Below are 26,079 nucleotides of genomic sequence, written 5' to 3'. Positions count from 1 at the left end.
GTTAATACATACTTGTGTCAAATACTGTATCTATGTGGTCATAATTGACCTTAGCAGATCACAGTGGGTATTTAGCCAATGCTAAATCTGCATGTCGAGGCTTTCAAAGCACCCATGACATTCATCTGGGCAAAGAGGCAGTGGTTTTAAATAAACTAGCGTTAAGCTACAGTCTTCTGACTTCTGTAAAAAGAGACAAGCTGAGGACGCCTCCAACTTGCAATGTGGCACAAGATTTTGAATTTAGATACTAGAATTTTGAGCACAAAGTTTAGAAACATATTGTGCTGTCAACCCAAGAAACTTTCATTTGAAGGCCTGAATACTACATAACTGAGGCAGTACAAAACTTCAGTAAAGGGAAAATTACTTAACTTCAAATGTCTGGGCCTTTAAACAGAACACTATTATTTAAGGCTGCTAACTGTTATTCAGGTAAGTAACTAACTTTAACTAACTTAACCTGAAAGATACCTTTCAAACTATTACTCCACTATGATGGTAGTTAAACTAAAAGAAAACTGACTGTAGAAGACTATAGTTTACACATTTTGTCCACTATAGCACAGCAGAGCAGAGTAAGATCTGTAACCAGTAGGCCACTCCAACCAAAAGCTGTTATTAATTGCCAAATCTTTAATAGATTTAAATCATGTTTGACCACCGTTGTGTTACTGTCTTCTGGAAAAGTCTTCAATATACACAAAGTTCTGACAATAAAAGCTGGAAATGTCCATTTTTGTTATCTGTAAGAGCAAAAAAAAATCCTTCTGAGGTTAAAAAAGCACCCTGGTATTTCTGGAAAAGAAAATAAGATACTTTCTTTTTCTGTCTTTAGGCCACCAGGACAATTAACCATATACTGTACAGTGTACACTAAGGATATGCAACTTACTTTCTAACATTCAACTTCACTTTCACATTTGCTCATGAGTCATGTCTGACTCTGAAACTCAGCACAGACGCAAAAGGAAGTATTTATCACAGGAATGAGAGCTATAATTACACACTCTGTGTGCAACCCTGATTGCTACAGTGTTTGCATAGAGATGTTGTGAAACTCAGTCAAGCAGACCATCAGCACACACCTTTATGATGACTTCTCTTATGTTGTCTGGCAGCTAAAGACCCATTGGCATACGTTAATGCATAGATATTTCACACATCCACTGAGTGGCCCCAAACAAATTAAATATAAATGACATTAAAATGGACATGCAAACATTATTAAAGATGAAATTTTAAGAGAGCATCAACTTTCATGTCACAACATGACTGATTTGGAACACCCAACACAGGACATCAGAAACATAGCATCTTCATCACTCAAACAAATAGCACACATCACATCACTACACTCACAATGGATGGCAATGGAGTTCATGTTACAAAAATACTGGGTCAAATATTGAGTAAAATATTCCATTTTAATCCATCTTTTAGCAGGGGTTGGGCAAAATAATATGATCACAAATCTGCGATTGTCTTCTATTTATCTTTTCATTGTTAACATTCTCTAGTTTGTATATACTGTATGCTTTGTTAAGCAGTGGTTAGTTACCAGCATTCAGTGAAATCAGTGACTTGTGGAACCTCCAAAAAGGACAAATCATGAGAGCCCGTTTAGCAGAAGCGTCTGTAACCTTAGCAGCCAAATTGCCTTTACAACCACAGTCTTTACATTTATGAATGCATTCAGAAATTATGGCAAGACTTCATAAGTGAAGAAGAATATTGGATGAAAACCAATGTCACAATGAAAGTGAATGAAAGGGACCATCAGAACAAACATTGTGTCTAAACAACACAGAACTACTTTGCAGCAAAGGTGATAGCAAACCTCAATATTCACTTTGAACACCCCGTTTCCACAAGAACTGACCATAAGGGACATCACAAAGCCAACATTCATGAAAGACCCACAACTGCTTAAACTTCAGTCACAGAAACCAATGCTAAAATGCTAAAAGATGGTGTCATGATCATGAAACCTGGAGCTGGAAAGCCAAGACGAACTTCAACATCTGCCCTGGCCAGCTCAATCATATATATATATATATATATATATATATATATATATCAGTACTGAATACAGTGTATTAATTATTGACATTTCTCATTACCTATTTTCCAAATTGTATGCATTTTCCCCCCAGTGCATCTTAAACTTGCGTCATTAAGAAGTTATTATATGTCGTCATGCACTCTTTGCCTCAAAACAAGAGTGTAAATATCATTATAAACTGTTGTCTAGATAGGCAGACATTAAATTACTAGGTTTTAGAACAGAGGCAAAATATATATTTTTTTCTATGACTACATAAAGTGTTTATTCAGCTTTTAATCCCAAGACAGTACACTCCATTCAACTAAAGATAAAAATAACTCTACTACTCATACTGACACCACCCTTTGACCTCTCTACAAAACTTGTGTAACTGCCATAAAAATCAACATGACACACTCATGAAGAGACACCTTGTCTGTAAGTTAAAACTCTTATTTATCCATGGGAACACTATCAAACAGAAAGAAGACTCCTTGCGGAGTACTTCTGGTAATCTTCCATCATAGGGAGGGTAGTTGTTACCCCCCACCATCAAGGGAGGAGCTCAATGTCTCCAGGCAAAACCGTGTTTTTACTGTCAACATGCCCCTACTGAGCAACAAACGTTACTCCCCACCTAACATTGCTAGTTGATCATTCGCTTTTAACAGCCGGTTAGACTCCAAACATGATCGATAGGGCTATATTAGGGACATTAGTTTGGGTAATTAGTTTTCCTCATGTCTGAGTAAACAGGGGCACTGGAAGGCAAAGCAATTTTATGCAATGCACAAGATTCTGCGTTTCTATAAAAAAAAAAAAAAAAAGTACAATCTACTAACCGTTAAAGGCTGGAAAAGGTTTGAATTGCTCAATATCCTACTATTCACTGGAGCCCTTTAAAACAGGAACGTGCTTTGCCAGAAGTTGATTTTTGTTTTCTTTTTTTTATTATTGTCAATATAGATTTTTGTTTCTTTTTCTTAATGTCAGGAAAAAACTGTCTGTCTTTCGCAACAGAGTCCCAAGCCAATTTCCAGCAACTTGTGTCGAGCCCTGCAACAGAACAAAGGCTGCTGTCTGAATCTGAAGTGGAAATTTCCACTGAGCCTTGAGCCCTGGCAATCCCAGTTGCACATTTGAAACTTAATATTACAACAAAACTAGAGGGCCTCCAGCTTTGTAAGGGGAGTGGTGTGGGTTCTGGCAGTGTACATGCCAGGTTTGTGAGAATATGTGGTCACCAGTTTATTATTTCATCTTACATATAGTACCTAACAAGATTTGATGGAACCGTATCTAGTTCAGTAGCAGTAATGGAAACAAACAAACAAACAAACAAACAAACTAGAATGCCCTGAAAATTAACTGATATTACAAAGCTTGCTTTCAAGGCTTCAACTCAGCTGAGAGAATAATAGATAGTATCAGACAATGACTCTGCCAACATCTGCATAAATAAACACTTTTCTTATCAGTGAGATGAGTAAATCTGCTCTTTCACTACTTTTCCTCTAGTCAATCTTAAACGATGGCGCTTCTTTGAAAAATTCTAACTTGTAGAGTCCAAATCAACTTACAAGTTACATTGAAATTTTAGACTCTCAAAAATTATGAACACTACATTTATATGCAGATTAATAATCACATTAATGTGAACATTGCTTGGAAAAGAGAATTTTGTCACAACTGTAACAACATATAAGCATATACACTACCATTCAAAAGTCAGAAATCAGTACGATTTTTTTTTTTTTTTAAAGAAATTCATACTTTTATTTTTAGATTTTACTTTTATATCAGCAAGGACACAATCAAAAAAACTGACAGTAAAAAAATAAAAAAAAATAAAAATGAATCGTGGTTTTCACAAATATTATGCAGCCCAACTGTTTTCAACATAGATAAATAATAATAAGAAATGTTTCTTAAGCACCAAATCAGCATATTAGAATGATTTCTGAAGGATCATGTGACACTAAAGACTGGAGTAATAATGCTGAAAATAAACTTTGACATGACAGGAATAAATTATATTTGTACAAAACCATTTAAATTGTAAAAATATTTGACAATATTAGTTTTTACTTTTACTGTTACTCAACCTAGGTCATCAAAATAGACTTATTTCAAAAACATTTCAATAAAATGGGCTTGATGAACAAATAGTTGTAAATACATTTTGGCAGATCCAAAGCCATATTTATTTAATATATAAATGTGGTCATCCTAATGGATTGTTGGGCTTTCCTGAGCAAATGCAAATCTTGTACATCTACCGCATCTCTGACCCCTGTAAAGTGAAACTTTACCACATTAATAACCACATAATAGGTTTGTGCATGATAAGAAATGAACCTTATAGCAATGCAACTGTCATCGAAGTCATCAAAGAATAGCATTAAAAAATAGTCTCAGCTCGGTGTGTGTGGGCAGTGAGATTAATACACTGTTTTATCCAGGGCAATGGTGTTACTCCTACAGCTAATTAATCCACTTTCAGAAGCTGAGCCGCAAGTGAGGGATTAGAGAGGACAGAGAAAAGGAGCCAAACCCTTATGGAATACAAAAGGAGAAATATTGCCTTTTTGTGTTCCACAAAAGCAAGAATGTCATATGGGTTTGGAACAACATGAGGGTGAGCAAACGACAGAACTCTCATTTCTGGGTGAACGGGAATACACACTGCAGACTAAGCACTGGAAGTGAGAAGATATGATTTATAGGCCCGGGGGATGATGAATACTCCGCATGCTATCAAATAGCTTATCTTGCAATAATTCTCTCCATGTGCTGAGAGTACAAGCTGGCTTGATATTCTGATCTGAGAACAGATCTGCCATCGGTTTTATGAGTGGTTTAATGATCCTAAAAGTACGTAAGAGGGCAAGTGTCCTGTCTTGTGAGCTTAAACAGTAACATGAGATGGTACAAACAAGCTGTAGAAATGACACCAGCAGCTGTTGCCCCTAATTTACCCTCTCAGCCGACATTCCCCACAGGGCCCTCATAAACAACTCTCACTCTGTATTTCTTTTTGCCGGTCTTTCTTGTGGTCTTGTTTCTCATCATCTTTTCATCGTGTGGCCATGTATATACTGTACACAAAATATGCATGCAATAATCCTTTGTTTATATTAGTATTAGACAAGTATCCTTCGTACAGAATCAGTGTTTCTAAAACAACAGTGAATGATTTTCTTTCAATGAGTCTATAAAAACACCAGATTCCGGAAATACCAGAGCAACTGTTCATTAAAGAGACTTACAAGCTGTTGATGCAAGACATTATGAAGGTTAGGGAACTCAGCTGAATGATCAGTCACACAAGGGACAGTTTTATTCTTACAGGATATATGGAGAATTTCTATAACCGCATTTTGGTGATAAATTAACTTTAAAGGAACAGTTCACCCCAAAATTAAAATTTGCAGAAAACCGACTCACCATAAGGCCATTCAAGATGTAAATGAGGTTGTTTCCTCATCTGAACAGATTTGGAGAAATGGTAGCATTGCTAAACCTTACTCACAACCAACAGATCCTCTGCAGTGAATGGGTGCCATCAGAATGAGAGTACTGATAAAAACATCACAATATTCCACACAACTCCAGTTTGTCAATTCATGTCTTGTGAAGCGAAAAGCTGTTTGTTTGTAATAAACAAACTCCTAATCAAGACATTTTAAACTCCAAACCGTTGCTTCTGGCTAAAATACAATTCCTCTATCCATAGCAATGCTTCTCTAGCAATAAGGTTGTCCTGTTAGAATCAAGAGAGAACACAAAGATCAAGCACTGTTTACAAGCAAAAATAGTTCTAAACAAATGTGTCAGTGTATTTGGATGTGAGAGGACTTTCCACTGGAGGAGGCCTTATTATGGATTATGAACTGGTATTTTGGCCAGAAGTGACAGTTAAAATTCGCTGGATTGGAAAAACATTGTAATTGTTTCTTACAAACACAGCTTTTCACATCACAAGACGTCTCCTGAAGTTGTGTGAATTGTTATGAATATTTTTTTTTTTTTTAATCAGCTATTTGGACTCATTCTGATGGCACCCAGTCACTGCAAAGGATCCATTGGTAAGCAAGTGATGCTTAATTTCTCAAAATGATCATGCATAGTTTGTTAACTGAGAATGGAGCAGAATGGAGTATAATATAATATATACAGTAGTCAACATTTGAAGTGGATCAAAACCTTTCATCAAAGTTGTCCTAAAACCAAAATGTGTTCTTGTCTCAGGAAAACTTTGATAAACTTTTTTGATCCATTTCAAATGTTGATTATTGTATATATATATATATATATATATATATATATATATATATATCAATCAACATTTGAAGTGGATCAAAAAAGTTTATCAAAGTTGTGTGTGTGTATATATATATATACAGTGCCCTCCATAAGTATTGGAACAGTAAAGACAAAATTGTTATGTTTGCTGTGGAGTCAAGAAATCTGTAAATATGATTAAAAGATGAATATGAGACAAATTACAAAATATGAGACAAAATGTGAGACACATTTTATTATTGGGTGATTCAACACAAAGATGTTTTACCAGCTAAGAAGATCAGCACTTTTAGAGTTTCATCTCCCTATCTGATGTGAGCATAAGTATTGGAACAGTTGCCTCACAGGTCTTTCTAAGTGTTCAGCTGTGTCCTGTTGCATTAATTCTTCACATATTTAAAGCAAGGAATGTGTCTTATCAGTTATATCCATTGCTTCTCTTATAAGAAAAGAGGAAGTCAATTAGAACTATAGGAAAAACAAAGGGCATGGAGCAACCAAGAGTCTGGAAACTACCGGCGACATCAGCAACCAACGATGACCTGATCGGCTGAGAAAAACAACAGTAGTTGATGACAGACAAATCGTAAAAGCTGTAAAAATTAACCCTAAAATACATGTCTGTAAAATCACCAACAACCTCCAGAAAGCTGGGGTGATGCTCTGTCAATCTACAGTCCGCAGGAGAATCTGAAACAGAATTACAGAAGCTACACATCAAGATGCAAACCTCTGATCAGCACCAAAAGGAGAAAGGCAAGATTCTTAACAAATGTGAGCCAGTAGAGTTTTGGAACTGAGTTGATGAATCGATGAGACAAAGATGAACCTTTATCTAAGTGATTGGAAAGCAAAAGTGTGGAGAAAAATGGGAACTGCAAATGATCCTAAGCATACAACCTCATCTGTAAAGCTTGGTGGGTGGTTTAATGGCATGGGCATGCATGGCTGTCTCTAGAACAGGACCTCTTCATTTTAATGATGACTTAATGTATGATGGCAGTTGCAGAATGAATTTGGAAGGATACAAAATCATCTTAACTACCAATGTTCAAGAAAATGCCACCAAACTCATTAGAAAGCACTTTATATTGGATCAGGACAATGACCCAAAACACCCTGCCAGTTCAGTCAAGGACTTTATCAGGGCAAAGAAATGTAAAGTCTTAGATTGCCCAAATCAATCTCCAGATTTAAATCCGATTGAAGATTAATTTCACCAGCTGAAGGGGAGACTAAAGACAGAAACTCCCCAAAATAAGCAACAGTTGGAATGGGCTGCATTAACCCTCTGGAGTCGATTAACGCGTATACGCGTTTTGGGGTATTTTCTCCTGATAACCCCGAAAAGAACTTAAATTACACTTTCAGTTTTTTGATCGTACAGATAAGTGCAATACATCAACATCGAATCTGTAAAAGGTCTACTTTTTTTTGTATACAGACATAATAACAACAAAACTTTGTGCACTTATAAAATAAAGATAACACACAAGGAGTGGGGAAAAGCATTTCAAAGCATAAGACCAAGAGTCTGGTGATGTCTATGGGTTGCAGACTCACTGCTCTGATTGCATGCAAGGGATCTGCAACTAAATACTAGCCTTTAATCTTTTACATCTGCCTTAAATTTAACTGTTCCAATACTTATGCTCACATCAAATAGTGGGATGAACAACTGCTGTCCTTTTTATTTGGTAAAACATGCATGCGTCAAAAGCCCTAATAATAAAATGTGACATTCTATAGTTTTGTTGCATATTCATCTTTTAATCATATTTTTCTTGTCTTGATTCCACAGCAGAGAAAGCAATTTTGTCTTTACTGTTCCAATATTTATGGTAAGCACTGTGTGTGATATAATACCAATGTAAGATATATCATATATATATATATTATATATATATATATATATATATATATATATATATATATATATAAACTCTACATCAAAATTTACATGTTAGATGGTCTGAGGGTAAGTCAATTGACAGCAAATTTTCTTTTTTTGGGGCAAACCAAACTTTAAAGGACCAGACAACTTGAACTCAACTATCAAATATGTTGTAAAGCATTATATTAAGACTTACACTGGCAGATATATCATCTTTGTGGATTTTAGGCAGGATTCAGAATTCAGGAGCCTGTAAAACATGATGACTAATTCACATCTGTGTCTTTGAAACTTACATAATCTTTTTTTAAAATTTTTTTTACAAAAGGGTATTGAGGGGAACAAACATGCAAATCCAGCTGAAGACGAATTTCCAGTCTTATCAAAAGAAAAAATAATTAGGAATAATTGGAATCAACTACACTTACCACAAATGACCCACGTGTCAAATGTGGCATGTGTAAAACTATTCATAAACATTATCCACAACTCAAAGACAGGCTAGGTTCAAAAGCTCATTTGCATGTTAGAAACCTCAAGGTTATATTAGAAAAACCTGAATTTATATCAATCATAAGCATACAGCATCATACAAGCATATTGTACATTGCATTACAAAGCAGAAACATAAGAAATGACCACTTTTGTTTTAAATGTCAGCATGTTGAAATAAACTAAACACTGCTTTTAACAGTGAGCTGTAGGCAAATGTTTATAGTTTTTGAGCAGAGCTCCACATAAGGTCACACAGTTGACCTCTACACCATAGGGGGCTGTTATTTTCATTGTCTAATACCAGCCAGGATGGCATAAGGCAAACTGACATCTCTGGACATTGTGCACAAAAACAAGTTCCTGATTAGTTCTTATTACGTGCCGTACATGTCATTCAGCCAGCTACACTGAAAAACAGCATGCACAAGCTCGGTGTATTACACCAGAGACCAGACCTGCCTGCTTGATGAAGTGAGGGATGCAATTAAAGTAAATGGAATTTCTTGCCCTGACAAATTAAGAAGAATGATGTGGTTTGTATTTCTTTATAATATAAAGTTTACATGTGCACTTTGCATATTTTGTCAGTTAACCTTAAATGTGCTTTATGCACTAACTATATGTAAATCAGTATTTATGGTATTTAACTGGTAGGCCAAGACCAAAAATGGTTTGTTGGTCTGTTCTGATAGCACATCTAAAGTAAAAAAATAAATAAATAAATAAAAAATAGCTAAATGCAAATAATAACCTGTTATAATTCTGCATAACTATGACAGCAAAGCAGTCGGTGTAACTATGTTTTGACATAAATTCATCTTTTACTTTTTTACTAGATGGTCCCCAAATTAGGCAAACAATGAAATGGAAGTGCCCTCATCCCTTACTAAAACTAAGTTTTAAAAAAGTAAGACCCAAAGTACAGGGTTATCACTGGATAAACCTACCAATGAAAGTATGCTTAAGCATTTTGTCATGCAATATCTCAACTTAAGGCAACTTTAAAACAAGTGTCAGTGTACCATAACTAAACATTCCCCAGCGCTGGCGTTTATAATGAAGCGCACAGATTATTACCATTGTGTTTAACAGAAGCACGTGGTAAACAAACAGCAGGGGTCAGGCCAGCACGCGCCTCGAACATTCTACTCTCGCGCCTCCTTTCATTATCATCATGACGTCGAGAAGTTTGACACCACACGTGAATGAATGAGCATTCAGAGAAAAAAACAACAACAACAACAACAACAAAAAAAACCCTGACGCAGTGGCAGACACCGCAAATAAAGGCGTCAATACTGCTCAAATTCAGAGGTAAACCCGTTTGAGTTCCATTCAATCAGTGAAACCACTGCTGAATACATTAGTTATAGCCTATTTGTATCGGGCTGATAGTAGGCGGAGTTTCTGCTGTCTACAAAGAGTAATGAATGCTCTCTGCTTGTAAACGCAGTAGCATATATGTCTAATTGCAATTAACATGAACATTATACGTCTATTAGCGACATTAAACGCCGTGTCTACAACGGACGCGAGCAACAGCTAAAGTCTGTCTACACTTGACGCGACAAAGCGACCGTTGCAAATCATTTAAACTTTGTGTCAGTTAGTCATAAACCTTACGAGGCATCAGTTTATTGTCAGGGATTTGTTGTGCCGCGCCGCTCTCGTCCGGTGTACACACGGTAGCTCACTAGCCGTTCTGCTATCTAAAACATAATAGAGGAATCTGATTCATTTCAGCGAATCGATTCGTTCGAACAGTTAGTTTCAAAGAATCTTTTAAAAAGGATTCAACCTTCTTTTACGTCATGACGTCTTTGCGTCATCCCAGGGTCCCTGACAGTCGCTTAGGAATGTTACATGCTTCAATAAAGTTTTCTTATTTAAGCACATATTGCTGTTTATTACGTTTTCATTGCATTTTATTATTACTAATAATATTATATTACAGTAATACGGTCCAGGACTTCATAGTAACACACATTTTGTTTAGAATTTAAATCTGCATATAGTATATACATTAAACTAATAATTATCTTATCTGAAAAGTGTATTCATGCCCAAATAAAAATATATTTATTAAAGCCTAGGCTTGTTGCTTGTTGATATGGCAGTCAACAATTTTTAAAAAAAAATATTTCCAGTACATTTTACTACAGTTAATATTTAAGTTATTTGGCTATTAGAGTAACTTTCATAGTTTTCGTCCTATCAGTGAAATCATTGGTTCAATCCAAATCCTCGATTCATTATCCAGGTCGGATTATGAATCGGACATTTTCGAAAGAAGCGGTTCTTGAAGTCGGCGAGATGTCGAATCATAAACCTTACGATTCATTACGATTCATAAAGACCGGATTTTGTGAAACGGTTCAACCGAAACATTACAGAGATCCGACTCACATGAACGATTCCCTCACGATTCGGACACATGTAACCAGCGGGCTAACGAAGTCTACAATGTTAAAAGACGGTTAATGTCTTTTAACCTTCGGTTTAAGGGTCGCACTTTAATCGGTGCACTCGAGAAATAAACTCGGTCAAGGAAGAATGTCTGTTTATGATAGTGCAACCACCACATGATGTATGTATTTATTGCTCATGTGGAGGTGTAGTATTATGGACTTACCAGCCGTTTCTTTGCCACTCCTCCCTCCTGCTCGATCACAAACCCAAACAGATTAAAGAGCTCAAATTCTGTGCTTCCGCGATATAACACACCTTTTACCTTCTAATAACCGACAATAAATAAATCAAATCAAGCCTTTAAATGTGCACAAATCCGTACGCATTATTAACAAATCAATAATCGTATAAACACAAGCATCGCAGGCTGTAAGTTCACTGATGCTCGTAAAACAAAATAATTCGCTCTCCAGATGGCTTGAGAATAGTGAGATGTGCGCGCCCCTGATACGTCTTCATGGGATGGTCGATTAAGATATTTGGTGGTAGATGTGAACTCTGCACGTAGCTCACGACAAGAGCAGGTCCCTCCTCCTTCATCACAGAGAGAGAGAGAGAGAGAGAGAGAGAGAAGGGAGTTGAGTTTGGGCGTGTGGGGAGGGATGCGGATTCTTTCACAAAGGAAAGGGCAGATTCATGCATTCATACGTAGCCCCTTACATTATATCTACATTATATCCTCCAGAGATCCAGCTTTTTTTTTTCTTTCAGTGTAATGTACATTATTTTATATGCTTATATAATATAATATGAAGCACCAGAAACCCTACATAGGAGAAGTGGTTTGGAGAATTATAATATAATATAATATAATATAATATAATATAATATAATATAATATAATATAATATAATATAATATAATAAAACACCTGTAACCTTACATGGGATAAGCGCTTTGAAGAATGATTAAATATAATATTATATAACATCTTTTTCCTTATCTATAAATTACAATTAAAATGTTTTGTGTTTATACACTATATAAACGTTCATATCTGATTAATCTAGTCTTAGAAAGTTTGAATCGGTGTCCAGTGCAAACCGTTTTGGATTGAACCGTCTCTGGAAAGCACAGTGAGTGGGCACACTTGGTTGAGACGTAGTCTGTGCGCGTGTGCCAGTGCATGCCAATGAGGTGCCACTGACAGACACATATTGTACCAGAGCCAACTGGGAATAGCTGCCTGGGGGTGGATCGGGAGACCAGGATGGCAGCGCTTACAAAGCCCTATTGAGGTCGGCACACCGGGCGCTAGACTGGCACTGAATCAAGTGACATGTGGGGGATAAAGAGGGCAAGGAGGCAGGAAGCATTATCCTTCATACAAACCAATGAAGCAGAATGGAGTATTACTCTGAACATTGTATATGGACCTGTAGAATGACAGTTAAAGCGATCTCAAGCTTTGTCAACTACCACAAACATCCTTTTGCCCCCATATTCAATGCTTACTCAAAACAGCTATCATGTGATTAGAGTACACATTAGAGAATACTATGGAAGTCAGTAGGGTCCAGAAACTGTTGCCCACATTCTTCAAAATATCTTCTTTTATGTCCAACAGAACAAAAAAACTCAAAAAGTTTGGAACAACTTGAGGGTGAGTAAATGATAGCAGATTTTTTGGGTAAATTATTTCTTTAAATGTCTTTGTGATCCTATTCATTCACCACAAAATTTGACGTTGATCTTGTTTGACACATGATTTAACATGCCTTATTATATGGCTCTGTGGAATACTTGATTCTGATTGGTCATTTGCGACATTCCGAGGTGTGTTATCCCTCGATAACAACCGGAAAAAGCTGATAAAACAGGCTCTTCCGGGTATACTGAAGTCGGCGCTGTACTCTTGCTAGGAACAGTTTTTCTTGGTGGAAGCTTTGAGTTTGTTTAGCTAATAAAATATTAAAACTCGATTCAAAATGGTGTACAATAATTTAATTATGTCATCTTGGTATTGCGGACTCGCTCTCTCGTTTCATACAAACGCAGCTGCTGCCATTTTGCTATGGATTGTTTTTTTATCTTATTTTATTGCTTAAATTAATGTGATTATAAGATAACTTAAATGTCCGTCTAGTTTGAAATTGCAAATTGCTTAAATCTTTCAATTGCCTTAATTATCTTTGTGGCAGTGTTTTCCTAATTAATGTTCTTGACGCAATCTCTTTTTGTTTAAAGCGCTATATAAATAAAGGTGACTTGACTTGACTAGTAAGCGGGATAATGTACATCCAGCCAGTTGTTATCGCAGAATAACCCCCTTCAGGGTGGTACAAGATCACCCTGTCAGGGGTTATTCTGCGATAACAACCGGCTGGATGTACATTATCCCTTACCTACAGTATTGGTACCATATTCAGTGCTCAAAATCACACATTATATGCTTGTCTTTTAATAATAGATTTAAGGCATATGCAAATATTAGGCTTGGTATTTATGGAGCTCTATCATTTTTTTTTTCAGTGTTTTTCTTCCCATTGAGGTTATTAAAATGTTTTAAATCCATCTAGAAGTAGGTGTTAATTTACATATCCATTCAATAATAAAGCCAGATTTCACATAAGTGCTTATATATGCACTAAATCCCACAAAACCAAGCACTTGGCCATTTTTTTTTACACTTGTGATATGCAGTACATCCCACAGAATAGCAGAGATGCCAGTCAATGAAACTTACAGAAAGAGGATCCATTGTCTCTGGTGAATTTTCTGAATTCTGTGAAAAGCTGGTTTCTGCCATAGGCCTATACACTTGAAGCTAAATTTAGTAAAGAAAGCACTGTGATGAAGGCTTCCTCTTGACTTTTTAATAAAATGGATGTGTAGGTAGTTCTATGAATCTTTTTTGAGCAGCTGAAGAGAGAACAGGAAATTGTCAGACAACAGGGGTACTCTATCCATAGTCTATATCCATGGTCGCCACAGAAGCTGAAATCAGAAGTTCAGTCTTAATCTTAATGCAGGCCTACTTCTAATTTGTATGTGAAGGCTTCTCTCGCCCTCTAGTGCTTGCAGATTGATATTACATTTGGGATTTGCATTGCAGCAGAAAAAAAAAAAAAAAAAAATCAGAAGCCACTGTGTTACATAATAGAATATCTGCCACAACAATTTGCATAGCCTTCAGATTCAGAGATAAATGCCCTTGAGAGAAAATCTGCCAGATACAACATTCATTTTATCTGTCCATGTACTCCGTAGGGTTGAATTTTTTTATTGGTCTGTAAGATTTTATTTTTATTTTTGTAAGAATTCTAATTCTGACAAAGACTGCATTTATTTAATTAAAAATACAGAAAAAACTGTAATCTTTTGAAATATTGCTAATTAAAATTGTAATAATTCAAACTGTAATAACTGCAGAATGTTCTGCAGCATTATTCCAGTCTGCAGTGTCACATGATTCTTCAAAAAAGCATTCTAATATGCTGATTTGGTGCTCATGAAACCATTATTATCAATGTTGAAAACAATTGTACTGCCTAATATTTTTGTGGAGACTGTGATACGTTTTCTTCTGGAATCTTTAATGAACAGAAGATGAAAAGAACAACATTTATTTACAATAGAAATGTTTTGTAACATTTTCATTTTCAATAACTTTTCATCAATTTAATGCATCCTTGCTGAATAAAAGTACTATTATATATATAAAAAAGATTTCATCATATTTAAATCATGTTTTGAGAAAAAACACTTACACCAAATGAAATGCACCAAATCTAAATAAATACAAATCTAGTGTGCTACTGTATATATACACACTTTCTTTGTTTGCTACATATGATTCTCTAAAGATAAGTTGACACAACAAACACACTCTATAGTGCAGTGTAGAGGTTTTTGTTGTTGTTTTGTAATGTGATTAGAGCATCAGCTGTTCTAACAGTTATTGGGAATGTTATTTACTACACTCTTGAAGGCAACAACTGACCTTTACCCAAAATAGAGAGAGACTTGACAAGAGGTCATAGCTGGCAGGGAGTAGAGCTCTGTCATGTGAAGATGAAGCTTGTGGGTGAACATTCAGTTTGATTTAACAGAGTAATATAGAAATCATAATACCAGGAATTGTTAGAATATTAGCTGTAAGAAAATGTGTTATAAGTAGTTAGATAATGAGAAAATGATTTATCTGATCATTTCCAATCAATTGTATATTCTATTGATTTGGTGAGTAGCAGTGTAGTAAGTTGACTAATGTGGCCCTTTAGGATACAATAAACCCCTTCATTGTGAAAAAAAAAACTGCATCCAACATAAAATAAACCATCAATTAATATAATATTATAATAACAACATCATCCTCCACAAAAAAAATAGAATATATTTCAGTAAAAACTGTTTCAATAACAGACGTTTTCTCTTTTCTGATCTACATCTATGTATCCTCTAGGTGGCAGCAAATTAACATTCATGGCCTGATTAAGGTTAAGCATCTTATGAAGATGGATGCACATGAAGCCTTATTTAATATACGTGGCTAGTGTTTCACTGTACCTCTTTTAATGTCTCCACAGTGCTAGAAATTATACACCCCGCTTGACATTTTACCCCCTCATTTGGAGCTGCACTAATGGTTATGATACATCAGAGGATGTGTGAATCACAGATCACCCATTTCAGTAGCTGAAGATGATGTATGAAGTTTCCATGGTTTCTGTAGAACATAAAAAAAACAGAGATTCATGTTCTGGCACAAGCAGTCACATACAGCAGATGTCTTCATGTTTAAATGATTAGAAGAGATTTACTCTTTCAACAGTGTCAAGGATACTTTCTAACCAATTATATCTTAGAGAATTCTTCTCAGCACTTTTTGTAGAACACCATGGTAATAAATGGACAAGAGATGTCCAGAATTTTCAGAATGATAAAAGCCAGAACTGATCATTTAATTGTTTATTTCTATAGAATTTATGCATTTCTATTCTAGATTTTGACTTTAAAAATCTGTATGATTGACTAGATTTTGACTTTAAAAATCTGTATGATTGATGTTTGTTTGTTTTAAATCAACAGTGTATGGTTCTACCTGCAAAAAAGCAATTCTTAAGAACAGATATGAATGAGAAAGTAGTAATTGTGGTTAAACAGGTGCAACGACAACTGTCATTTTCACATCACTTAGTAGAAAAAGATAATCCCAGGCAATGCTATGTGGCAGTCTGTACAATGTCTGCAAAGGTGGTGTCCTTTTGAAGGCACTGTTAACAGACAATACCATTTTAATGCCCCTCAAATAATTGGTTATTTGCTAGCCGATAGAGGACACTTCACTCCAGACATTTCACAGTTGAGCCTGTGGCATTACTTACAGCTAGGGAACAGTTGTATAACACATCTTCATGGCCTCTTTTACTAATGAAATGTGAACACTGAACCCTGTGACTTTCTTTCAGTAGTGTTAACTGCTATCAGTCTCTTTCTTCAATTCAAAGAATTTTGTATTCACATGCACGTACATTGTATTACAGTCAGGTCATTTAGTACAGTAGCTCTAGATGTTCAAGAGCTGCTTCAGAACAATTTAAGGGTGACACTTCACAGTGCAGTTTTCCTATTAGTCACATTTTTGACATCTATACACTATGGGGTAAAAGTTGGAATAATTAGGTTTAGTTAAAGTTTTTGAAAGAATTCTTCTTTGTAAATATATATTTTAAATATAATATATTCCTGGGATGGCAAATCTGAATTTTCAGCAGCCATTACTTCAGTCTTCAGTGTCACATGATCCTTCAGAAATCATTATAATATGCACAGTTATTACCAGTAATTATCGGTATTTAATTATTAATAACTCCACCGAAGACTGGAGTAATGGATGCTGAAAATTTGGCTTTGCTATCACAGTAATAAATGACATTTTTAAATATATTCAAATAGAAAACAATTATTTGAAATTGTAATAATATTTCACAATATTACTCTATTTATTCTATTTTTGATCTAAAAAAAAATGCAGCCTTGGTGAGCATGAGAGACTTAAAAAATCAGAACTATTCCAAACTTGTACATTGTTTTTTATCATTATGCCGCACTCAGTTTTTTTGAAAAATGTGATCGTCTCTGCAGTTCGGGTTGGTAGTTCATTCCACCGGAAAGAAACAGAAACAATTAACTTTTTTCACTTTTCCTTACCGTGAAGAGGCTTAAGTCGTGCTTGTGGTTAGAAGTTCTGGCAATAGAGCATTGCAGTAGTCTAGTCTTCAAATTACAAGAACTGTGCTACGGATTCATTTACAAGTAGCATGCACAGTTAATAAAGAACTTCTTCAACACTGCCAAAAGACAGGATGCATCTGGAGGTTTTAACTAGACCTCATCTGCTCTTTTTGTGGGTTATAAAACATACGTTTTATATTGTGCAAGATACCACTCTAAATGGTTTGTAGTGTCATTTTTCCTCTCTGTAAAGAGGCTTAGTCGCAGTGTTAGAGAACTGGCTGCTGGTGGTTGCCAGACATCAGCAGTCAGAGAAAAAGGTGTAGGGAGACAGTGAATGTACTTTCTGTGGTTTTTAATCTTGCTGTAGTTCCTCTCAGCATCTCTGTGCTTGGTTTGATGGTCATTTGATGGTCATGGAGCCAGGGGCTGGGAGGTGTCACAAGTACTGGCCTCTAACCTTATTAGGTTAATGTTTGCGTACTGCATGAGAATATATATATATATATATATATATATATATATATATATATATATATATATATATATAATATATATATTATAATATATACTAATTAAACTTAAATTATTCCACTGCATAAGCATGTATAACCTTATCTGGGACAGTTGAAAATTAGCTCAGTAGCATTCATATTGCTTGTAGATGTTACTACACTTCGATTGAAATTAACCTGTTGTAAATTCAAATGAATGGGTATGATTTTTGAAAGGCACATGTCTTAATAAAAGATCTAACAGCTGATAATGCATATCAGAGCAAAAACCGAGCACTGAGGTCAAAAGAACTGCCTGTAGAGCTCAGAAACAGGTTTGTGTCAAGCCACACATATGGAGAAGAGTTCAGAAAAATGCTGTGTATGCTCTTCTGTATAATCCACGCCACAATGATGCACTTTTTTCTTTCAAATCAAAGCTAAATAGACGTAGAAACAGTGCATCCTTGTGGCATGGCTGACACAGAAGAGCATACACAGCATACGGTGATATGGAGAGACACAGAGGAGACTGCTGACAAAGGAATTATTGAATAAAGTTGTTATTTTTGTTTTCTTCGCTTACAAAAAGTGTTTCCGTCGCTTCATATAACCCAGATTGCATGTCTGATGGCAGATGGAGCATTCTGACGACGACTTTCATACCTTTTATGGACCTCAACACTGTTATTTACTTGGCAGTCTATGGGACAGTCTCAAGGCCTCCCGATTTTCATCCAAAATATCTTAAATTGTGTTCTGAAGACGAACAGAGTTTTTATGGGTTTGGAACGACATGGGGGTAAGTGATTAATGACAAAATTTTAATTTTAGGGTGGAGTATCCCTTTAAGTAAGTGGAATTTATTCAAAGTCGCAAAATAACACAAAACTACATACTCTTGCTTTAACCTACTGTACAAGCTAAAAATACTTTGCATAAATGTCATATTCTTGTAACTATTTTTTGTTTTGTTTTGTTTTTTTTTAATTCACTTGAACTTTGAGACTGAAAATATGATCTACTGAATCCTAACCTGTACAACTGCAGTGTGCTTTCTTCTGTCATCTGAGACTGTTTGGAAGTCTTGGCGGGCTGGAGAATAACAGCACGCTATCTCTGAGACACACAGCTGTTGGCCCATATGCTGCGTGACAGACAGGACTGTTAGGAAAATATGAATGGCAATGTAAAGTCATTAGTTCTGGGTGAGTGTGGTTAATATGCACTGATCTGAGACCAGCCCCACCAAAACCAAACCCCCTGGCTGTACAAAGAACCAGCAGGTTTTGTCTTAGGTTAGTGCAACTGCAGGGGGTTCAACTGACAATTCTGAAACAATATGGTCAGACTGATATTTAACAAAGACACTGATTAAAATGTTTTCTATTAGGCTATTTTATGTGGATACATCACAGCTCCATTTTAAGGATAATACCATGAGGTAAAAAAAAATATATATATTTTGTTGTTTTGGTTGTTTTTTGTTTGTTTGTTTTTTTAATTCAGAATGTCTCCTTTCTTCTTTAAAACACTGAAAAAAAAGAAAAAAAAACTTGTAAAGTTATTGTAAGCTTTTACATAAAATGTAAACTGAATGAGTGAAATCTCCCAAAGCAAATGTTCTTTGAACATAAATCTACTAAATCCTGACTGTTGTCCAGGGTGTCTGTGTGTGTCCTTTATGGCTTAAATGGATAGTTCACATATTCTGTCATCATTTACTCACCCTCATGTCTTTTCAAATCTGAATGACTTGTGTATATTTGTCCACACTGTGGAAATCAGCATGTGTATGCATTATATTAACATTACAAATTACACGAATTACCTTTAACTGATCACTAGCTTCAGACTTGTTACGTTGAGTATGTTTGTGTATAACATGATCCTTGTCTCTCAGGCAGATTCTGACTGTCTGGCGGTGAAGCTATGCTGACTAACCCAGCTGACAGACTGTTTACAGTATCATTTTACAGCATGCTATAGAGGCAGAGGGCAAGAACAGTTTGAACCTGCAGCCTCTGACGCTAATAACCATCTACCATGCTTGTTTTACCCTTGCCTGGTTCTTTTTGTTTTCGATTAAAGATAATTTTTAAAGAACTAATGGTGATCTTTTTATCAAATGTTTATTTAGCGATACATCTTTGGTATCACTGAGTAATTCAGCTGTACTTGTGCTAGGTTGGAAGGAGCGTCAGTTTGTTGTTTTGAAGGTGATTTAACAAACTGTGGCTGTAAGGAACCAGGAAGGGAACCATCTCTGCTATTGCAGCACTCTGCTGATTTGTATTGTCACCATGTTTCCATATTGGCGATAAATCACATTGCTAATAGATATCCTAAATACACAGACTGTAAAATACAGACTTCACTGTACTATGATAATGGCCAGTATGGCCATACTAAATTGAGCTAGGTGTCATGGAACCATTTAATATTCTGAAATGGTCTGCCATCTTCTTGATCAAAATAACAAGTCTAGTTTAGCCATTTGCCAAAGGCTAAACAAAAACAAACAATCTCTGGACTGTATTTACTCCACAGTGAAATTTATATTGTATTTAACAGCATTCTGTGATGATGAAATTGACAATTGAAACATTTCGGGGATAATTTAATTGCTAGAATTTTGTGTATCTTAAAAAGACACAATGCAACAAAATTAAGAATAATAAAGATTTTTAGAACAATCATATTAGAATGATTTCTGATGGAAACATGCGACACTGAAGACTGAAGTAATGGTTGTTAAATTTTCACAAAATTACTGTCTTTACTGTATTTTTGATCAAACAAATCCAGCCTTGGTAAGCATAAGAGACTTATTTTAATAACAATTTAATATAAATCTATAATGTAAAAACTATAAGGGTATCTGAAAATTCTCATAAATAAAGGCTGTGAAACGTAATGATATGTATAACACAACACAGTATTGCTGGGTGATATACCGGTTCGAACGGTAAACCAGTTTGAATTATACGCACACGGTATGAATTTATATTTAAAAATCAGCATACGGGTACAAGTGGCTTAGCAACGTAGACAGCGTTGTGAATTATAGAGGTCCTGTTATGCTTTTTCACTTTTTCAACTTGTCTGTAATGTTGCTGTTTGAGCATAAAAAAGATCTGCAAAGTTACAAAGCTCAAAGTCCAATTCAAAAGGAGATATTTTATTTAACAGAAATCACTTTTCAAAAACTACAACGGACGACTTGTTTGGAATACAATGCAAATTTTCCGGGATTTGTGATATCACAAATACCAATGAATGGGACGAGACCTGGTTGAGCTTAGTCTTGTGTAGCCCGCCCATGACATGTCAAACAACCAATCACAGTTCGTTTCGTTTCTGCGTCACGTTCCGGGGCGTAGAAATGTCGCCACAATAACAGACCTGTGTGTAAAACTCTCTGACGTATTTTAAAGATTCTGTGCTGAAACCTTTAGATGTTTCACATACTTTAGAATATGATGTTATGATGAGTGCTTGTTGTCACAGTTGTAATCACGACGGCTTTCTTCAATAACAAGACACACACATCTCAACCAATCCTTGTTTCCAGGCAGAACGTTATAGAACACGTCTCCCGGAAATCCTGTATAATTCAACCAATCTGATGACGACTTCGAAACTCCTGAAGTGTTTCCACTTTTGAGTGCCATATGCATCAGATGTTTAGCCAACGGTCCGTGGGCGTAACGTCTGAGGCTAAGACTAGGATGAGCTGAACTAGAGAAGGCAACGAGTGTTATCACTATGTTGGAGACATGCTAGCTTTCCCAAAGCAGACGAACTTAGATTGGTTACAATCATCCGGGTTTAAATTGTGCTCAAATTGATTTGAAATTAACGCAATATTTACAATGAAGCTCGCATTTCCCGACCAGGCGCTGAGTACTGCCAGTCACAACACACACTGGCCCAGCTAACCAATCACAGCACATTTCGTATTTCAGAAGGCGGGTCTTCAACAGGAACTATTCAAACCATTCATACCAGACTGGGGAGAGAGGTGTTGTAATAATGTAAAATATGTGAAAAATAATGTTTTTTTTTTTTTTTTTTTTTTCTCGAAAAACCTAGTATGAGAGCCTGTTTTAGCACACCCCCAAAACAAAATCAAGACTTTATAAAAAAAAAAAGCATAATAGGACCCCTTTAAGAGGAAACCCTGTTAATGCATACACTTCTGACTAATGGTTAGAAAAGTATTAATAACACACATGTTAATTAATTGGGCAAACAAATCATCTGTAAACAGCTGTTAAAAGAAGCCAGAGATGCTAGAGAGTAACACAGACTCGTCTGACAGGCATTTTCTTTTCATCTTACCTTCACATAATGCATGTATTTAAAAGCGCAGTGCTGCTCTGCTCTGTTTACAGCAATAGCTAAGGAAACGATGTATTCCTGCTATTATATAAGCGCCACCTGCTGGCAGAGAATGAATCTGCGTTCTCATTCAGCCCGTCTGTTTTTTCGGTTTCCTGCAGATGTGTTTTATGTAGACATGTGCACGTATTCGGTAATGTGATATATCAAGGCTATAAATATGCACGGTATTGTTATCGTGGGCACTTCAAAATACAGCCAATAATTCTTTATTACAAATTATTCAGATTTTTTGAATGCATTTTAAGAATATGTTCCCTACAAACTGGTCACAATCCATAACACTGCTGTGTGCGGCGTGAAAGACGCGTGTCCACTCCGCTGTAAACAAGCATGGATTAGAAGCGCTTGGTGGAGCACGTGAGAGACACTCTGCATGAAAGCACACATTCACTCTCTGACAGCAGATGGCGCTAAACTGCATGAATGCAGCCGTTACCCCGGAAACCCCATAAACAAAGCAGCTGCACTACTTTCTAAAAAACGCATTTAAATGGTTTAACAATAGATACATATCTATGGTTTAAACAGCCATTCAGATATTTGTATTAGCAGTACAGCACAAAATACTTAAATATTTAGACTTAATAGGCTATTTATTTTCAAACGTTTTTTAAATTTGTTTTTTATTTATTTTTTACATTTTAATCTGGATTACAGCATGCACTTGATATTGTTTGAAAATCGTTTATCGTTTTGTCACACTTTAGGCTACATCAATGCTCTATTAATTAACATTAGTTAATTCATTAGTTAACATAAACTACCAATGAAAAATTATTCTAAACATTCATTAATCTTAATTAATCGTAATTTCAATAGCCTATTTAATAACACATTGTTAAAATCAAAAGGTGCAAGTGTTATTTAATGAACTAACAGTTGCATTTTTTAAACAAAGATTGGGTCTATTAACTTCAGTATCAAATATAGCCTATCTATTGCTCATTATTAATTGTTAATGCATTAAAGGTTAACTAATGAGATCATATTGTAAAGTGTTACTTATTTTTTCTTTATAATTCTTTTGCACTTTTTTTTTTACTGTATACATATTTGTGTGTATTACTTTATTGTATGTAAATGTTCAGTTCTTTCTGTTATAAGAAAAAAGTTATTAAACCTGTCTAGTTTTATGTAGCATAATTTCACAAAGCTAAGGTCACACCATTCTGTTTTTGCTTTCAATTCTGAAATTATACCACCTGTTTTACATCATAAACTGGTCATGCTAAATGTAACATGTTATTTTGCATGTCCAATAAGTTCATTTCCATATAATTCAATTAAAAAAATACAAATTTGATGGAACCTAAAATTTCCCAGACCAACAACAGCAACAACAAAAGTATTATTTATGAAAAACCTACACCAGATTCCTGATGTGCAGAGGGTCTTTGAACTCATCCCAGGACACATTTGCAAATAACCTGTGTTCTGTTCCCCACAGAGAGTCTATCCCGCCCTTTCCGGATGTGTCTTTCCCATTCAGAGGAAATACCTGAGAGGAGGATGGAGATGAATTGTTTGATTCCATCACCGTCACATGCTTCCTTCCTGTGATTCAGAGATGAGGATATGGGCCATGTTATTACAGACACACCTAAAGTGAGACAGGACAGAAGGACAGCTGCCCGATGTCACCTCACCCAGACTACCACAGCCTAAGAATAGCAGGGCGGAAGGTACAAGGAACATAACAGCTGTTGGAAGAAGAGGATGCAGACTCCCAGCATTCATCGTAACCCTTTATTATTATAGTTTGGATATAACATGAGATATATTTTTACATTTTACAAAATGTGGTTTCATGTTCCTAAATAGCATATTTGTTCTTTTATTGCTAAGTCTTAATGTAAGCACCTTAAAATGGAAGGGTGTGCTGCCCTGAAGAGCTATAGCACACTGGAAAATGAGATTTACTCGTAGTGCATGGTAATAGAGCACTGTGTCACATAACCACAATGAAAAGAAAGCCAGCTCGCTATAGCAAAGAGTGTTGCGCAACCAGAGCTGTGAGGAAAAGCATACAAAAGAGCTGGTGAGATAGTGAACGAGTGCAGGGCAGCGATGTGACTGTCTTGGCTTGCCTGGTCAGTTTGGAACTCATTTATTTTGGTTGCAAAGAACAGAGTCTTTATATGCAGTCAATTAAAATTCTTCTCACATAAGGTACAGCATGTTACAGCTGGCTGTGTTTGCATCATTCTTTACATGTAATACTTTTTATCACAAACAAAAAATAAAATAAAATTATAATAATAATAAAAATGAATAAAAATAAATTATATGGTTAATCCACACCAGTATGTGTAAGCTCTTTAGTCACAGTAGTGTTTCTGTTGCAAAAATATAATTATTGTCAGAATTTAATGGCTTCTAAGATAGACTGCACAGATTTGAATCCAAAGCTAGTCTTTGGGAACAGCTAGAAACTAGAAGTCAATAACAATAGCAACTGTGGAAAACAATGTCTTTTGTATTATTATTATTATAAATATTATCTGGTTGTTTCAGTTTGTTATTTGCCTAATAAATAACAATAACATTTTTAGTTTTAAAGATTCCTAATACATTTTATTTAAAAGTTTAATTTTTTTTAGTGGACACATTTGTCAATACAATACAAAGTGTCTTCATAATTGCTGGAATTATGAATTACTATGAGCTTGTTACATGGAGGAACTATTGATCTGATCGGACCATTTTAAATTACTTTTAGATTAATTTGTGTAACCCACATGTAGTCAGGTTGTGATGGTCTTGAATAAACTTAAATAAATCAAGTTCTTTTTTTTTTCAAATAGATTTTTTTTTTGTAACAATGTCTTCACTTTTGATCAATTTAATGGAAAGTGAAAAAAGTGAAAAACATGTAGTCAATGCATCTTTGCTTATTAATGATAGTTGTGTGGTAATTCGATAACAATTCCACCCAGTTCCTGTGCTTGCTTTCTCCCCCCATTCATGAAAAGATACTTTCTTCCTTCTCATTTGTACTGTTGAGGCACATGGCCAATGCCAATTGGACTTCTAGAGAAAACGGAGACTAGGCAGAATTCACAGTGTGCAGGCTATGCACTGAAGTCACCAACAGAAAGGCCATTCTAGTAGACCAGTCCACTGGTGATGGCCTGTTACCACATTCCACTTTTTCAAGAGGCTCGTGTCCATTCACATGCTGGCCACATAACAGCAGCCTTTCTGTGTGGCCAAGCTTGCTTTTAAATCATCCAGATAACACATACAAAGTGGAGCACACGTGTTACTGAAAGCAGTGACAGTGCGGTTTGCCTCTGACTTCATGTATTAAACTTGTTTTAAAGTGGTTAACCGCACTGTTAGCAAGTAAAGTGGGTGATTTCTCAAAGATTAGAAAGACTCATTGTGTTTACTGGTAATTATGCCCGCACACATGCATGTTTGTGTGTAATTAAATCAACTCAGTCAACAGATCATTTCTATCAGCAGCTACAGCATTTTCCATAATTTGGAGAATTTACAAAACAGCACAACAAGCATATCTTAATCTGTGTATGAGTGTGAAATACTTCATGCCAGTGTCAAAATTACATTTTAAAACCAAATAAAGGATGTTAATGAGGTATATGCAGTGTTTCCAAAACAGAGGAATCTGACCGGCCTTTAAATTTGAAAGAAGATTATACTGTCAACAGGCAACTCTGCTCCACCCGGCACTTCTCTCTGTGTTTTTTTTGTTTGTTTTTTTCTCCACCCTGAGTAAAGTCGCTTAGATGTAATAACATCCAAAATATAGCTTAAAAACACAAAAA

The 26,079-nt window shown here is 35.6% G+C and overlaps 1 protein-coding gene across 2 annotated transcripts in view; it reads right to left on the bottom strand.

Moving 5' to 3' along the window:
• Positions 1-11,730, bottom strand: part of LOC109076644 (RING finger protein 24-like) — a 34,442-nt gene extending 22,712 nt beyond the window's left edge. Inside the window, exons 1-2 of one of the 2 annotated variants that reach the window (XM_042717155.1) lie at positions 11,374-11,730; positions 8,443-8,496 (exon numbers count right to left, since the gene is read on the bottom strand). In XM_042717155.1, the coding sequence (XP_042573089.1) occupies positions 8,443-8,459 (17 nt within the window). In that variant the 5' untranslated portion in view covers positions 8,460-8,496; positions 11,374-11,730. The remainder of the gene's footprint in view (positions 1-8,442; positions 8,497-11,373) is intronic. The other variant, XM_042717156.1, reaches the window with a different exon arrangement.
• Positions 11,731-26,079: the final 14,349 nt, after the last annotated feature.

The sequence above is a fragment of the Cyprinus carpio genome, chromosome B1 (assembly GCF_018340385.1).
Source record: "Cyprinus carpio isolate SPL01 chromosome B1, ASM1834038v1, whole genome shotgun sequence".
Classification (NCBI taxonomy): domain Eukaryota; kingdom Metazoa; phylum Chordata; class Actinopteri; order Cypriniformes; family Cyprinidae; genus Cyprinus; species Cyprinus carpio.
Note: the sequence above shows the minus strand (reverse complement) of the source record. Positions and strands in the feature narration are given on the sequence as shown.